The sequence below is a fragment of the Sorex fumeus genome, unplaced genomic scaffold (assembly GCF_029834395.1).
Source record: "Sorex fumeus unplaced genomic scaffold, SorFum_2.1 ptg000041l, whole genome shotgun sequence".
NCBI lineage: Eukaryota > Metazoa > Chordata > Mammalia > Eulipotyphla > Soricidae > Sorex > Sorex fumeus.
In genome coordinates this window covers 8,431,340-8,446,912 of record NW_026606098.1, presented here as the reverse complement: position 1 = coordinate 8,446,912, position 15,573 = coordinate 8,431,340, and the positions used below count along the sequence as shown (strand labels likewise).

The following is a 15,573-nucleotide window of genomic DNA, read 5'->3' as shown; positions in this document are numbered from 1 at the left end:
GAGGAGGTTGGACCCCTCCCCATGAAGTTCCTCAAACCCTCGGACCTCTCCCTTAATCTGATTAAAATGTGATCCAGCCCTGAGAAGACTTCAGAACTTCTGGATCAAGACAACCCGAGAAGAGCCTATAAAAGACACCTTGAAAAAAAAAAAAAGACACCTTGAATAAAGGAAGGGCATGGATATGCTGCCCGAGCCGTGTGCTGCTTGCCCCAGCATGGCCGAGCACATGTCCCCGAGCACGTGTTGCCCGCATCTCCCCTCTTGAGATGTGTACTTTCATGTCTAATGCTGGGATGTGTCTAGGGACTCTCTCTGCCCTTTGTTCTCTCTTGAGCGCATTATTCTCTCTTTCTCTCCACACCTTCAAAAACCCTCCAAATAAAATCTATTTGCTTCACTGCTTGTCTGCTCTTGAAATTCCTTTCTGCTAGCAGGGTGAGAACCCAAGAACCCTGGGTCCCCGGTGACAGGCGGATTGGGAAAAAGTAACTGTCTTCTCCCGCTTCACATGAGCTACCCGTGGGCACACCGACATCATTGGGTCTGCACTCTGTGTGTAAGGCAAATGCCCTTACCTGCTGTTCTATCTCTCCAGCCCCCAGTTTTGGATTTGGGGATCATTCCAGCTCGGGGGGAATCCTATGCGCTGCTGGGTATGGGAACTGGGTCAGCAGCAGACAAGGCCAGAGCCTTCACCCCCTGCCATCTCTCCCGCCCCCAAGGGGTTCCAACGGGCACAACAGGGGAACTTAACATTGAGGATTTAAATAACAGCTATCCAAAATGTGTACCCAAACTAAAAAACCTTGTTTAGGTGTTTATTTTTTCCTCCTTCCTTTCCTCCCATCTCTGTGTCCTGCGGCTCCATCCACAGTCATTTCCCTCATCTTTGACGAGGAACATTCCAAGGGGTCACTTGGCACACCTGACGGTCCCCTCCCCGACCCGCTCAGGGAGGCGAGCAAGGTGGGCCGCGGGGGTTTGCATCAGGGACAGCGAAACAGGGCGCGGTCTCTAGGTGCACGCTGGGGAGTCCCGTGGGGGGCTTTTCCCACCCCGTTACCCCTTTTTTCCCCTCCCATTCGTGACGGTTGGGGGTCCCCTCGCCCGCGAGGCCCCTCCATCCAAGGTCCCCTCCCCCTAGCCCGGACCCCTAACCCTCTACCGTACCTTTTGGGGTACCCCCCGGACCGCCCACCGGGGGATTCACCCCGTAGCACCAGCCGCCAAGTGGATGCTGCCCTCCCTGTCACTCAACTTCTTGCTCCCGCCCCTCGCTTTGCAGTAACCGTCGCTTCCCTCGGTTTCCACAGCGACGCCAAGGGGCGGGGCCCGTGGCGCGCAGCGCCGAGACTCTTTCTGATTGGTGGGCAGACCCCGACCCCCCCTTCCTTCTCACTCTTCCTGCTTTTTGCCCGCCTACGGCCCTTCCCACTCTGTGGGGCTCGCAAACTGATTGGCCAATCTCGTGGCGAGACTGGCTAGTCCTCGCTCAGACCGGTCGGCAGGGTACGGGGGCGAAGGGGGGTCCCGCTCGCTGATTGGCTGGCGGGGCGCGCGCGGCCCGAAGGGGCGGAGCCGACGCGGGGCCTTGGTTAGTCTCGCGCGGCAGCGGCGAGCGGCTGAGGGATCTTGTGGCGAGTAGTGCGCGGGCAGTGGACAGTAGCATCCGAAACAGCCACAGCAGCAACCGCCGCCCGGTGAGGAATCATGAAGCACTATGAGGTAATAAGCAAAAACTGGAACCGAAAAGCTGCCGCGGCCCCCGGTTTCCCTTGGCGGGAGGACAGGACCCCCGCTGTCTCATCCTGTGCCCCGGAGCGCGCGGTCAGGGCGCAGGCGCAGCGGGCGCGCACGGGTTCGTCGGGCCACTGGTCGGGCGCAGTGCGCATGTGCACGGGAGTATTTATAATTCTGCAACCCAGGCTGTTTTGGGGCTGTCTTCGTTTTATTTATTTATTGTTTGTTTGTTTGTTTGCCCTTTTTGGATCACACCCGGCGATACATAGGGGTTACTCCTGATTCATGCACACAGGAATTACTCATGGCAGTGCTCGGGGATGGTATATGGGATGCTAGGAATCGAACCCAGGTCGGCTGCGTGCAAGGCAAATGCCCTACCCGCTGTGCTATCGCTCCAGCCCGGGGGGCCGGTGGGGGGTGGCTGTCTTCGTTTGGGGTCTCTGCAGGACTCGAAGCCCGCGAGCCGCCTGCAGTTTCCCCAGCGGGCTGAGTTGTCGGCTTGGCAGGGGCGGAGAGGGTCGGACTCTTGCTCTCCATCCCAGAAGGTCTTGCATCACGCCACCTCCTACTCGGCTTAGGTAGGGGCTTTGCATCAGCTCAGCGGCTCTTTTGCACGACCTTTGGACCCCTTCTCCCACTCGGGAAGTTCTTGAGAGCAGCAGCTTAGGCTGCGAGGGAGGTGCACCTCTCACCAAGCCACAAAGCTGATCTACGGAGAGATGGTAATTAACTGATAATTATGGATGGCGTTTGATCACAGATAAACGAAGTTTCATAACCCAGAAGCGCAACAAAAGTCCGGAGGCAGCTCTGGACCTGAAGCACCAGCACGGCAACACTGGGAAGGAAGGGGCTGAATAAACCATTGTCTCAGAACCATCCCCTCCTAAAGGGGAAGAAAAAAAAAAGGAGTTCAGAGAGCACCTGGCCCTGTGCAGTGAGTTTGTTCTGTCTGCAGAAGCTTGTGATTTTTTTTTTGCAGAGGAGGAAGCATTGTTAGGCTTAGGGAATGAACAATTCCCAAGTTTACTCTTTGCTTTGATCTCTCCCTGTTCTGGAAACTGAGCACAGCACATAAAGTTTACTGTTGTTTTTCCCTTTTTGTTATTTGGACTTTGCCCAGTAATGCTTGGTGGATATGGTGTTACTCCCAGCTCAGTGCTCAGGGAAGCACCCTCAGGTGGTACTGAGACCATGTGGTCAGGGGAATTGAATCTGGGCATGCTGCGGCCCTGGCAGCCATCCACTAGCCCTGAATTTACCTATCCTTTTCCTTTTACCTTTTTTTTTTTTTTTTTTTTTTTTCATTTTTTGGTTACATTCAGCCATGCCCACTCTGCTGGAGGCAGAGAGGGTCCTGTACATGCTGATAGGGGCTTTTCCCTTTGAGATGGCTCCCTGCCCCGCTGCAGTGGTGGCCTCTGTCCTGACACTTCTCACTATCTCTCAGGCCCCTGCTCCTGGGGCACTTGGTGTTGTGCAATCATTTCCACAACTCCCTCATCTTGTGCAACATTCCCACAATTCACTCATTTCCACTTGGCCCACGAAACGCCAACTCCCTGTGCCACTCTGCCCAGGCAGCATGCAGCCTACTTTCCCTCAGAAACAGACCCTGTGGTGCCTTGGTAGGTGGATGGAGAGAGCCTCTATTTAATTCCCCAGCGTGCAGCCTCTGCTTCAGTTCACAGTGCTCTCTCTCTCTCTCTCTCTCTCTCTCTCTCTCTCTCACACACACACACACACACACACACCCCTGTCCTCTTCTTACTATTCTTTTTTTTTTTTTCCTTGGCCTTTTGGGTCACACTGGCGATGCACGGGTTACTCCTGGCTCATGCACTCAGGAATTACCCCTGGCGGTGCTTGGGGGACCATATGGGATGCTGGGAATCGAACCCGGGTCGGTTGCGTGCAAGGCAAACGCCCTACCCGCTGTGCTATCACTCCAGCCCCGCTTCTTACCATTCTTGGTCCTATTTGGGGGACGATGCTCAGGGTTTACTCCTGGCTCTGCACACAGAGATGACGCCTGGCGGGGCTCAGAGGACCCTATGGGGTGCTGGGGATGGAACTTGCATCAGCAAGTGCCTTACCCACTGTACTGTTTCTCTGGCCCATTTTTTGTAATTTAAGCAAAATCTTTGGAATCCATTGATCTAGAATTCCTCATTTCTTTACTTTTGCTGTTTGGGTCTGTGGTGCCAGCTCAGTGCTAAGAGGTTGCCCCTGACAGTGCTTGGGGATCGGACCTGAGGCTCCAGCATGCGAAGCCTGTGTTCGGCCCCCTGCCCACTCAGTCATCTTTATTTATTTTATTTTATTTTGCTTTTTCGGTCACACCCGGCAGTGCACTCAGGAATTACTCCTGGTGGTGCTTGGGGGACCTATGGGATGCTGGGAATCGAACCCGGGTCGGCTGTGTGCAAGGCAAACGCCCTGCCCACTGTGCTATGGCTCCAGCCCCCTCAGTCATCTTTAACTTGATGCTAGGAACATGGAGGCAGATGCTGTGATCACTGAATAATGAATGACTTGAGGTTGGGTGGGGGGACACTGGGCCACCCCCAGCAATGCTGGGGGTGGCGTGGGGGCTACTCTTGGCTCTGCACTCAGCAATGCAGGAAGGACCCCCCTGGTGGTGCTTGGGGACCATAATGCAGTGCCAGGGATTGACCTGGGGTCCACCGCATTCTAGGCAAGTATTCCCTCTTCTGTACTGCCCAGAATAAAGGTCTCTAACGTTTCCCCTCTGAGCCCTCCAGCCCTGAACAAGAAACCCTACGAGGCGTCCTGGAGCAGCCGTGCGACCTTTTGCCAAGGTGTGGGTGTCTGCTCGCTTGCACACAGGCTCTGAGGCCTCCAGACCACAGTCGGGTAGCAGTTTAGAGGAGAGACCCTGGCCTCCTTGTCTCCCCGGCCCTTGCAGGTGCCCCCTTCCCCCACTGCCCGGTGCCAACCTTGAAAGGCCGCAGAATTGCTCTCACACCTGTTGGAGCCCGGGCAAAGGTCTCCGCTCCCATCCAAGGGTGTACTTGGGACCGAGTGCAGCCACTTCCCCAAATGACCCCCCCAGTACACAGAGCTTCAACCATGTACCCAAGAGACTGGGAGCAACCCCGAGATTCTGCAGGACACTTGACAAACACTGAAGTGACAGTTCTCCTGGGGCACTGGTGCTGTTTGAGTCAGTCTGCCAGATGCCCAGAGAAAACAGCAGTCCCGCACCTGACCGGTCTTGTGTTTTTCGTTTTTTTTGGGGGGGGGGTCACACCGAGCTATGCACAGGGGTTACTCCTGGTTCATGCACTCAGGAATTACTCCTGGCCATGCTTGGGGGACCATATGGGATTCTGGGAATCGAACCCGGGTCGGCTGCGTGCAAGGCAAACGCCCTACCCGCTGTGCTATCACAAGACCTCTCTGTACTCGCTGTTCTATCACAAGGCCTTGCGTTCTTGCTTCAGCGTTTCAACCCTGAACACAGTGGGTGAAAGTTCTGGTAGATTGTGGTCAGTGGCACCTGTCCAGAGTCACCACGCAGCCGAGCACGAAGGTGACAGGTGTGGCCCAGTCACGAGATGGGGCCTCACTCCACCTAACCTGGGAGGCTTTCTGTCCCCTGGGCTCTGGACTGATGCAGGTGGGCGGTTCTGTGGGTGGGAGTGTCCCGATTGGGAGAGCACATCCGGACCCTCCGCTGCCTGCTCATAAGGTGTCGGGTCTGGATGTGAGGACCAGACTGTCCTGGCCCTACACCGCCCCTGCTGCTAGGACAGGCTCGGGCAGGGACAGATGGCACAGCACATCACTGGCGAGATGGGCCGCAGGGCTAGTGGGCACTTTGTCCTTGCAGGCGCCCTGGGTGGCGAGGGGGCAGAGGGAGGTTTGTGGCTCCAAGGCCACAGCGAGAATGGCGCGGCCGACTCCCTCCCCGTGGTTATCTGCCCCTGCATGGGGTTAGAGGGAGGCTGAGGCCCGGCTCCTGGATCAAGGTCGGGCGGGCAGGTCAGGTCTGATGGGACAGGGCCCGCACCCGGAGCGGGATGAGAGCGTTTGGGCTCCTGAGGGGGCCTTCCCTGCCCAACTTCTGTTGTCCACTGGGCCTGAGTGAGTGCTAGAATCTTCCGCTTTGATCAGCGTCCTGCAGAGAGGCTTGGCAGCCTTGACCCTTTGCTCTGGGGGCCACACCCCTTGGGGCTCTAGGACTGCTGCGGGGGAGTGGGGGGTCGGTTCCAGCAATGCTGGGGAGTGAGGCAGGGTTTCTGAGTGCAAAGCCACCCGTGCGGCTGTGACCAGGCTTTTCCCCCTTCCCGGCCATACGTTACATGGGGACCCATACAGAACTGGATTGTGGTTTTGATGAGCACTTGAAGATGAGGGGACCCCTAGGGAAGCTGCAGCATTTAAGGAGTCTGTCGGGCTGCGGCAGAGATGGAGGTGGCCTTAAGGAGGTCGGTAATGGGGTCGGAGCACTAGTCCAGCAGGTAGAGCGCTTGCCTTGCACGTGGCTGACCCAGGTTCAATCCCCGGCACCCCTTGGGATCCCCTGAGCATTGCCAGGTGTGACCCAAAAAGGATAAAAAAAAGTGGTCGGTGGTGACGCCAGATGCCAGCGGGGCCGTGGGAGCCAGCATGGTCAGTGCTCCTCACTCCTGTTCTGCGGACCCTCTGGCCACTGACCCAGGCTGCTGCATTTCGGGGTGCCCCTGTGATGGGCTTCCCCCGTGCTGACCCATTTGCTCCTTCCAAACTCCTGGTTTCTCTGCCTCCACTCCTGGGGTCCGTAGCCCCTCGAGGACTCGGCCTGGACTGGGTGTCATGCCAGCATGATGAAAGACCCTTGGTATGGGCTGTACCCGGCCGCTGGACTCTGAGAGGCTGGTTTATTTCTGAGACCTTGGAGTACCCCTTCAGGCACTCGTTACAACACCGCACGGAAGTTTCCTTTGGCTGACCAGGGGGCTGATCATCCCCCTTTGCCTTGCCTATGCCCAGTGGCCGCTGGAGCCTTTCCCAGCCTGGGATAAAGGCTCACTGTGCTCACGCTGCTGCAGCCTGGCACAGCCTGGTGCCCATCCCTGCCCAAGCCAGGTCCTTACGTAAGCAGAGTGGTGACACCTACCTGTGGCCCCTGGCACCCAGGGCCCAGGCCCATTTACTCAGCCCCTTTCCCTTTGGGTGGCCTGGCCTATGGGAGTGTGTGCCCTGGCACCTGGGGGTCACAGTCACAGAACCAAGGCAGGTGGCAGAGGTGGCTGACCCTGGGTCCCATTCCTTTCTCCACAGCATTGGCCACCAAGTCTGCTTCCTGCCCCTGGTCCCCCCTTGGAGTAGTTGAGCGAGATCTGCCAAGGACCCTGGTCGACTGCATGCCCCCTTTATCCAGAGGCCTCACTGGGCACCCCACCCAATCCCCATGGGCCCCTAGACCGCTGCCTGCCCCCGCCTGCCTGCCCTTGCGGCTGCTCCCTTGGCAGGTGACCGTCCATGCACCCTGGCCTTCTGCCAGTGCTGTTGTCTGCTGTGGGTATGCCCTTGGGGCTGTGCAGTGGGGTGAACTGTACCCCACTTGGCTTGAGGATCAGGGCGCAAGCAGGCCTCAGTTTCCCCCCTCTGGTGCTCAGAGTGGAGAGGCCTGAAGGGTTACTCACCTTCCTGCTGTGTCCCCTGCTGGGGTGTCCTGGGGCCTGTAGTCCTTCCTTTGGCCTCCACTTCCTGCTGCTGATGCAGTGCCTTTGTCTCCCACCTCTGGGAGACACCTGCTTGGAAGAGCACCAGGCTGAGTCCCGGGGGTGGACACATGTCCTGGGTCCCCTGTGCCACTGCCTCGTGTCTGGTGTTGGGGGACCTGGGGCCAGGCCCGTCATTTCTGAGCTCCCTAAGGGGTCACAGTCCTTAGCAGATGGGCAGGGAAATCTCTGCTCAGAAGTGGACCCCAGGTGGCTTCCTCCAGTCAAGGCTCGCTGTGGCCCTGGCTGGGCACAGTGACCCGGCCCCCCTGTCCCTGGCCCCTGTACAGAAGCCAGGGAGGCCTTTGGCAGCCAGGTGCAGCCCCTTTTGGGAGCTCCCAGCAGGCCTTTCTCACGGCGTGTGTGGACCCTCTGGGCTGGACCTCACCTCAGTGCTGGTGCCTGACCTGTGTGACCTCAGACCAGCCCTGGTGCCTCTCAGCCAGCAGGCCTGATGGGGAAGGGGTGGAGGCGGGGTTGGCAGGAGGTTTGCGTGGGGCCTGAGGTGGGGGGGGGGGCGTGCCAGGCTCTGGATTAGCAGGTGCGAGGGCCCAGAGCCCAGCTGCCCACGCTGCGGGGGCCCCACCTGGAACACTTTGCCCTGCGGGGCCCTTGGCGGGGGCGGGTTGAGATGGTGCGACCCTGCCCCTCCCGCCTGCTGGGAGCCTGAAGCCCCGCCCCGTGTCCAGAGCCCCGCCCCTCCCACCTGCTGGGAGGCCGAGGCCCCGCCCCGTGTCCTGGGCCCTTGGAGCCCTGACCTCCTGCTACCACGAGTTGCTCTTGGCTGGTCCCTGGAATCTGAGGCCTCTGGGTGCGAATTCCTCCCGGGCTAGTGGAACTGTCATCACAGAACCTCCGCCCGGCCCCTCCTGCTTGCCTGCCCTGTCCTTGTCCCCTGTCCATTGTGGTTGTGGCCCCTCACTGAGGCTTGGGGCCAGAAGCACCCTGCTCCCCTTCCCATCTTCTACAGGGGACCGCAGCCTCTGGAACAGCTGCTTATGCCCCTGGCCTCTCCCCCAGGCACCCAGCTTCCGCCTGTAAGTCTGGGGTGGGGAGCGCGGGAGGCCTTCACATCTCCCTGCCCCTTTATTCCCTCTCTTGTCTCCACTGTGGGGTCTCCAGCAGCCCCGCCTGCAGAGACCCTGCGGTGTAGGGTGCCAGAACAAACACAGGGATCCGTGAGGGACATGGGATCTGCCACCACCCCACCCCGGGCCTGGGATCGGTTCCATTTGGTGGGAGCTGGGGTCTGTCAGCTTGCCTTTCCCCCTGAGTCGCTTTCTTGGGTGTAACAGCCTTGGCACCCCTGTTCAGCCCGCCAGTCCATCATCCTGGCCCATCCAGCACCAGCTTGCCCCGTCTCCCCCACCCCTGCCTTACAGTCCCCTCTCGGGGCACAGAATGTGGGGAAGGGGTGGCGAGGCTGGGCGGGTGCAGCCCCCGATGACTTACCTTCCTTTGGTGCTCCCTCCCTGCATCCACTGGGCTCTGCACCCCTGCTGCCTGCTCCCCTGCTGCCCGCCAGTGGGCTGTCAGCCGACCTCTGCTCCGGGGGCTGGGCCGCTGCCCGGCGGGGCACAGGGCTAGGATGTCAGCCCTGCCCCCAGCAGCTGCACCCGGCGGGCGCGCGGGGCTAGTTGTATTTTAAGCTGTTGAGTGTTTCCGCAGGCATTCGGGGCCTCCTCCCTGCCGAAGTGCTGCTCCCCTCACCCCTGCAATGGCAGGCACTCTGGGGTTCATCTCCTGTCTGGCTCTGTCCTGTGGCTTACAGGGGTGCAGTCCCCTGCATCCCCAGGCTGCAGACCCTGGCAGCCTTGCTGCAGCACCTGCCTCCCCTCCTGGGGGGGCCCCATTCCACACTGGCCAGTTGCACCCCCAGGTCCAGCTGCCAGTTTGGATGGGGGTGACTCGGGGAGTGAGCCAGGGTGCCCTTGGCTCTCTGGAAGGAAAAGGGCAGCCCAGAGTGCATGCTCAGGGCTGGGGGGATTTGGGGGCCTGGACAAGGGGTGTGCAGATGCTTATCGTGGACGTACTTGGGGAGGGGTAGGTGGTGGGGCGAGGGTAACCGGCTCCTCTGAGGGACTCTGCACCCTAACTCTGGAATCCCTCGAATCCCTCCGGAATCTGTCACCTCTGCAGAGCAGGCGCGCATGCAGGACATTAATCCTGAGCGGCTCAGGAGGGAAGCGATGAACTGGCTCGCGGATTTTCAGAGTCGCTGGGATTTCTCCAGGGCGGAACTACGCACCCCAGCTCGCCTGCGAGGCCTGGTTTCTCTATGCCCAGGGCAGGGGCCAGGGGCTATGAAGGAGCGCCCATCTCTGTGCCGGGGGCCAGGGGGGCTGTGTGCCCTGGAAAGCCTCGCATCCGTCACCCCTCATGGGCTCCCAGGGGCTCAGCCCTGGGGCAGTTATATATTTAGCTGCCATGGCCACAAGCACTCGGGTTACAGCTGCCCAGAGGCTGGGTGGCGGCGGGCACCTTGCCAGCACGGCGGAGTCTGCTCACAGCCCAGTGCGCTGTGTGGGGAGGGCCAGCGGGGCCAGGGCCGTGGGCAGAGCGGGCAGCATGGACCTGAGCGTGGCGGCTTGGGACGCTGGCCCAGGCCCCCGCCTCAACAGCCTCCCCCGGCCCCGGCCCGCACCCCACAAGGGGGCCAAGAACCCTAAAAAGGCTGTTCTCTTCTTCGAGGTGGAGATCCTGGACGCCAAGACGCGGGAGAAGCTGTGTTTCCTGGACAAGGTAGGATGGGTCTGGGGACCTGGTGCCTTCGGGGGTTTTCTATGCCCCTCCTGCGGCCTCTGGGGGTGCAGGGGCCTGGGCTGACTGCGGGGCCTGCTGGGGTGGGGAGGCTACATTAGCCTCCAGGGCCTGAGTAGAAGGCGGAGTTGAGAACTCGGGAAAGGCTCCCTGTCAGCCTGACCCTGGGGACCTTGGGGGGGGTGGTGTCCTACTCACTGCAGTGGGGAGGGGCTGCCCCACACCCTTAGCTGAGCCTTCCCTGCTTGTGCCCCCAGGTGGAGCCTCATGCCACCATCTCTGAAATCAAGAATCTTTTCACCAAGAGCCGTAAGTTCCTGCCCAGCAGTCCCGGTGTCCCTCAGGCGGGGCATCTGTGATTTGGGCCTGCAGATGTCCAAGCTCCCTGGCTCTGGGGGTCTACGGCTGCAGCTGTTGCCCCCACGGGCAGGCCGAGGCCCCGGCAGGCGCCCCCGTGTGGCCACACGCAGGAACGCCCTTGCCAGGCAGCAGAAGGACAAGCCCCGCCGGCCTTCTGGGTTGGGGGGAGCCGCGCGTTCCCAGGCCTGACGCTGACAGCCCGTTCTCCCGCAGACCCGCAGTGGTATCCGGCCCGCCAGTCCCTCCGCCTGGAGCCCAGTGAGTATGGCCGGGGCACCCCGTGGGGCGGGGGAAGCGGGCAGCCCCCGCTGAGTGGACCCTCTCTGCAGAGGGCAAGTCCCTGAAGGATGAAGACGTCCTCCAGAAGCTGCCAGTGGGCACCACAGCCACGCTCTATTTCCGGGACCTGGGCGCTCAGATCAGCTGGGTGACAGTGAGTCTGCGCCCCCGCCCACACCCCGGCTGTAGCCCCCTTCTGCCGCCTTGAGGTGACCCGTCTTGCCCTGCACCCCCAGGTCTTCCTGACTGAGTACGCGGGGCCCCTTTTTATCTACCTGCTCTTCTACTTCCGGGTGCCCTTCATCTATGGCCACAGATACGACTTCACGTCCAGCCGGCACTCCGTGGTGCAGTGAGTGGGGCTGGCCGGGGCTCGGGCCGGGCCGGGCCGGGCTGGGGTCCCCTACCCGCCACTGAGGCCGCTTCCACCCCCTCCAGCCTTGCCTGCATCTGCCATTCCTTCCACTACGTGAAGCGCCTTTTGGAGACGCTCTTCGTGCACCGATTCTCCCACGGCACCATGCCGCTGCGCAACATCTTCAAGGTGAGCCCGCCCCGCTCCCTACACCCAATCAACACCCACTCCTCTACCCGAGTCCCGCCCTCTCCCTCTCCACCAATCAACACCCACTCCCCTGAGTCCCGCCCACTCGGTCCACCCAACCAACGGCAGTCTCGCTCCCTCCTACCCATTGCCGCCCCTCCCCTCCTTTCAGAACTGCACGTACTACTGGGGCTTCGCCGCCTGGATGGCCTATTACATCAACCACCCCCTCTACACGCCCCCCAGTAAGTGGCCTCGGCCCTGCCGTCCCCGCGCCCACTGCTCGCCCCTCCCCCCCGCTTACGCTCCTCTGCTTCCTCTGCAGCCTACGGCGCCCAGCAGGTCAAAGTGGCACTGGCCATCTTCGTGGTGAGCACAAGGGACCGGTGGGGCGGAGCGGGACGGGGCGGGGGGCTCTGCTGACCCTGCTACCCCTGCCGCCCCCACAGATCTGCCAACTGGGCAACTTCTCCATCCACATGGCACTGCGTGACCTGCGGCCGGCAGGTGAGTGCGCTGGGGCGGGGTGCAGGGCGCGGGGCTCCCGGCTCTGGGAACCCCCTTGGCCTGGCCATTCACTCTCCTGTCCCACCCAGGCTCCAAGGCCAGGAAGATCCCCTACCCCACCAAGAACCCCTTCACGTGGCTCTTCCTGCTCGTGTCCTGTCCCAACTACACCTACGAGGTGAGCACCCCTCACCGCCCTCCCTCTTAGAGCGTGGGTCTGCCATGCTGCCCCGTGACCCTCACGGCCTGTCCCCTGCAGGTGGGGTCCTGGATCGGCTTCGCCCTCATGACCCAGTGTCTCCCAGGTGAGTGTCTGGCCCCACCCTGGCCCCACCCCGGCCTGGCCCCGCCCTGCCCCACCCTGCCCCACTGACCGCCCCCCTCTCTCCACAGTGGCGCTCTTCTCTCTGGTGGGCTTCACGCAGATGACCATCTGGGCCAAAGGCAAACACCGCAGCTACCTGAAGGAGTTCCGGGACTACCCGCCCCTGCGCATGCCCATAGTCCCCTTCCTACTCTGAGCCCCCCCCAACACACCTGGTACCCCTCCCCAATAAAGCCCACCCTTAACCAGGACACCGACTCGGAATGTTTCTTGGGGGGGTCGCCGCACACAGAAGAGGCGAGGGTCGGCCAGGCCTGGAGGCGTTTATTTCTGACTGGTCCACACGGAGCCACTACAGGGCCATCTCGGGGGCCACCTCCCCGTGGCCCTTGCCGGAGGCCAGCTCGGCCTCCCGCCGTTCTCGCCGCTTCTTGCGCTGCAGCAGCCGCCGCTCCCGCTCAAACTCCTTCATACGCTTCACGTAGCTGCCGACACAGGGGCGGGGGTCAGGTGGCGCCGGCCTGGGGTTTCCGGGGCGCCCACTCCCACCCAACTTCGGTCACCCAGGTGGTCTCAAAGCCCCTGTACTCGTGGGGGGGGGGCGGGGGGTTGGGGTAGAAATCCCCGTTTAGGGGCTGGAGCGGTAGTCCAGCGGGTAGGGCATTGGCCTTGCACGCGGCTGACCCAGGTTCGATCGCCGGCATCCCATAAGGTTCCCAGAGCACCGCCCGGTGTAATTCCTGAGTGCAGAGCCAGGAGTAATCCCTGAGCATTGCTGGGTATGACCCAGAAAGCCAAAAAATAAAATAGAAATTCCCGTTTAAACTGGGGGACGGCTACCCTGGGGCCCGCGCATTCTCACTCGAGGTGCTCGCAGTAGTCCCAGTCGTGCTGCTCGTGCTTGCAGCCCAGGAAGTTGGGGAAACTGTCACGCTTGCACTTGAGCAGCCGGATGAGGTAGTGCGCGCAGTAGTCCCGCTGCTGCAGCACTAGCTGCGCATCGTTCATCTGCTGCTGCGTGGCCACCATCTCTGCAGGCGGGCGGGAGAGACATGCCAGGGCCCTGGGTCAGGGCCCCCCCCCCCCCCCGTCTGCAAGCAGGCACTGCGCCCCCAGCCCTCCCCACACACTGCAGCCACCCCCACCCCCAGCCTCAGGCAGCTTTCTGGAACCTTCCCCTCTGGCCTCTTGCCATCGAGTGAGAAGGTCTCGGGCTCTGGCTGAGAACTCCGGGCTGGAGCCTTCTCCCCGCAGGGAGCCTGGGACAGAGGCGCAAGGGACTGGCTCCGTGTCACTGGGATGGGCTGGCAACTGGGCAGGTGCTAAGGGCACCTGCTGTGCAGGAGAAAGGGAAGAGGCTCGTGTCTGGGGATTCAGAGCTTAGTGTGGGGGACCAACAGCTCCCATCCTGGGACGCCCCAACGCTTTCCTGATGGGGAGGTGGGCAGAAGTGAGGGGGATGGGGCTGGAGTGGTAGCACAGCGGGTAGGCCGTTTGCCTTGCACGCAGCCGACCCGGGTTCGATTCCCAGCATCCCATATGGTCCCCTGAGCACTGCCAGGAGTGCGCCTCACCGTGCAAAGCCAGGACTAACCCCTGAGCATCGCCAGGTGTAACCCCAAAAGAAAAAAAAAAAAGAAAATGAGGGGGAGCCCGGGTGAGGACCAAAGGCTGCGAGGTCGAGGGAAGCAGTGGGAGATGGCGAGGGGATTCTGGCACTCCAGGCCAGTGTCTACCGGAAGCCCAGATGCCAGCAATCCGGGCAGCCCATGAGCAGTGGGGAGGGCGGACACAGGTCGGGACATTTGAGGCACAGCAGAGAAAGGGGTTTGGGGCACCCGGGCAGCTGCAAGCCCAGGGCTCTTTCACCCCGATATGGTAAGACTGTGGGGGCAGCGGGAAGGGAGCCGGGGAAGAGCATCCAGGTCGCAAAGGATGAGGTCAGGGGGGCAGGAAGGAGGCAAGGCCCAACTGGGTCCAGGCGGCTATCTGGCTTTGCAGGGCAGAGGGGAGCAGGGCTCCGGATACCTGCAAAGCAGCGTGCGGGGCCCCAGAGACTGAAGAGAGAAGGGGGTGGTGGGGCAGAAGGAAGCAGCAGCAGAATGACTGGGGAGCACGAGGAGGCGGGCCGATGGAGCCCATGGAGCCTCTGCCTTGCAGCTGGTGGCCTCCTGACAAAGCAGACCTGCGCCTGCCCCTCTACTGCTCGGGTGCTCTCTCCCCAGCCACCACCTCCAGGGCGTCCACCTGGATGTTCCCAAGGGCTGCCCCGACCCGGCTGCACCGCTGTCCTTCCCACCACCACCTCCTGGGGGTGCGCGCTCCCCACGGGCGACGGGCATGACAGCCAGTGAGGCACGACACCCCGCCCCGGGTGAGGGGCATAAGCTGGACGCTCGTGCCCGCACGCCCCGGGAGAGAGCCAGGAACCCAGCAGCATTTCGCGGGCCCCTTCCCGCCCCGCGCTCCGGCCTCGTCAGGGACCCCGGAGTGCCTGGGCGCTCGCTAGCCGCGCCTGCGCATGGGGCCTCACCGCGCTCCTTGCGGTCCGGGAATCCGTAATCGGGGGGGAACGTGGGCATCCGCAGGGGATCGGGCTCCCCGGAACCATCGCCCACGTAGCGCCGGGCCAGATGAGCCCCCATGGTTGCAGTTGCCGCAGCTTCCCGCGGCCCACGGGGTCACCTCGCTCCCACCCGGAAGGACTCCTCGTCGCAGGCCGCGACTTCCGGGTTGCGACGGCGGTCGCGGGGATCACAGAGACGAGCGAATTACGGTTCCGCTGGCGCCGCCTGGCGGCTGGGAGAAGACAGCGCGGGGGCCCGCCGTGGGAATCGACGCGCGCTTTGCTGGGCGGTCACGTGGAAGCAGGTGGTGGGTCTGCACCCACCCTCGGGGCGGACCCTGGTCGGGCACAAAAGAAACGTAGTTTTCGTAGCTTTTCAGCTCTGTTTTTTTTTTTCGCTTTTTGGGTCACACCCAGCGATGCTCAGGGGTTATTCCTGGCTCTGCACTCAGGAATTACGCCTGGAGGTGCTTGGGGGACTATATGGGATGCCGGAGATGGAACCCAGGTCGGCCGCGTGCGAGGCAAGCGCCCCACCCGCTGTGCTATCGCTCCGGCCCCTCAATTTTTTTTTAAGCTCAATTATTTTCTTCTAAACAATCTCTTTTTTCTTTTTGGTCTTCAATACAGATTTACCTTAAACCCCCCAAAAAAATAATAGAAAGAAAGAAAGAAAGAAACCTACACAGACCCTATGATATAGACAGTGGCATGGCTCAGAGTTTTAATAGTTAAAATTAGGGGCTGGAGAGAG

The 15,573-nt window shown here is 61.5% G+C and overlaps 2 protein-coding genes and 1 long non-coding RNA gene across 5 annotated transcripts; 1 reads left to right on the top strand and 2 right to left on the bottom strand.

Annotated features, from left to right (window-relative positions):
• The first annotated feature begins 1,617 nt into the window (after positions 1-1,617).
• On the top strand, positions 1,618-12,504 carry TECR (trans-2,3-enoyl-CoA reductase). Of its 2 annotated transcripts, XM_056119459.1 has the most exons (13): positions 1,618-1,728; positions 10,170-10,220; positions 10,496-10,547; positions 10,812-10,856; positions 10,928-11,031; positions 11,114-11,229; positions 11,316-11,421; positions 11,594-11,666; positions 11,747-11,790; positions 11,871-11,928; positions 12,018-12,106; positions 12,188-12,233; positions 12,322-12,504. In XM_056119459.1, exons 1-13 carry the CDS (start codon positions 1,714-1,716, stop codon positions 12,447-12,449), a joined length of 927 nt encoding a protein of 308 aa, XP_055975434.1. In that variant the 5' UTR covers positions 1,618-1,713; the 3' UTR covers positions 12,450-12,504. The 2 variants fall into 2 exon arrangements, with proteins under 2 accessions (XP_055975434.1, XP_055975433.1); XM_056119458.1 differs by lacking the exon at positions 1,618-1,728 and having other exon boundaries at positions 10,032-10,220.
• On the bottom strand, positions 1,942-9,193 carry LOC130028656 (uncharacterized). Of its 2 annotated transcripts, none has more exons than XR_008793231.1 (3): positions 8,931-9,193; positions 7,401-7,508; positions 1,942-2,632 (listed from the first exon to the last, which is right to left on the bottom strand). It is a non-coding gene; the product is annotated as an uncharacterized LOC130028656 (long non-coding RNA). The 2 variants fall into 2 exon arrangements; XR_008793230.1 differs by having other exon boundaries at positions 1,942-2,455.
• A 53-nt stretch (positions 12,505-12,557) lies between the features above and the next one.
• Positions 12,558-14,966, bottom strand: NDUFB7 (NADH:ubiquinone oxidoreductase subunit B7). The gene is made up of 3 exons (XM_056119461.1): positions 14,787-14,966; positions 13,116-13,284; positions 12,558-12,738 (listed from the first exon to the last, which is right to left on the bottom strand). The coding sequence occupies exons 1-3, from the start codon at positions 14,896-14,898 to the stop codon at positions 12,606-12,608; spliced, it is 414 nt and encodes a 137-aa protein (XP_055975436.1). The 5' UTR covers positions 14,899-14,966; the 3' UTR covers positions 12,558-12,605.
• Between the last annotated feature and the right edge of the window lie 607 nt (positions 14,967-15,573).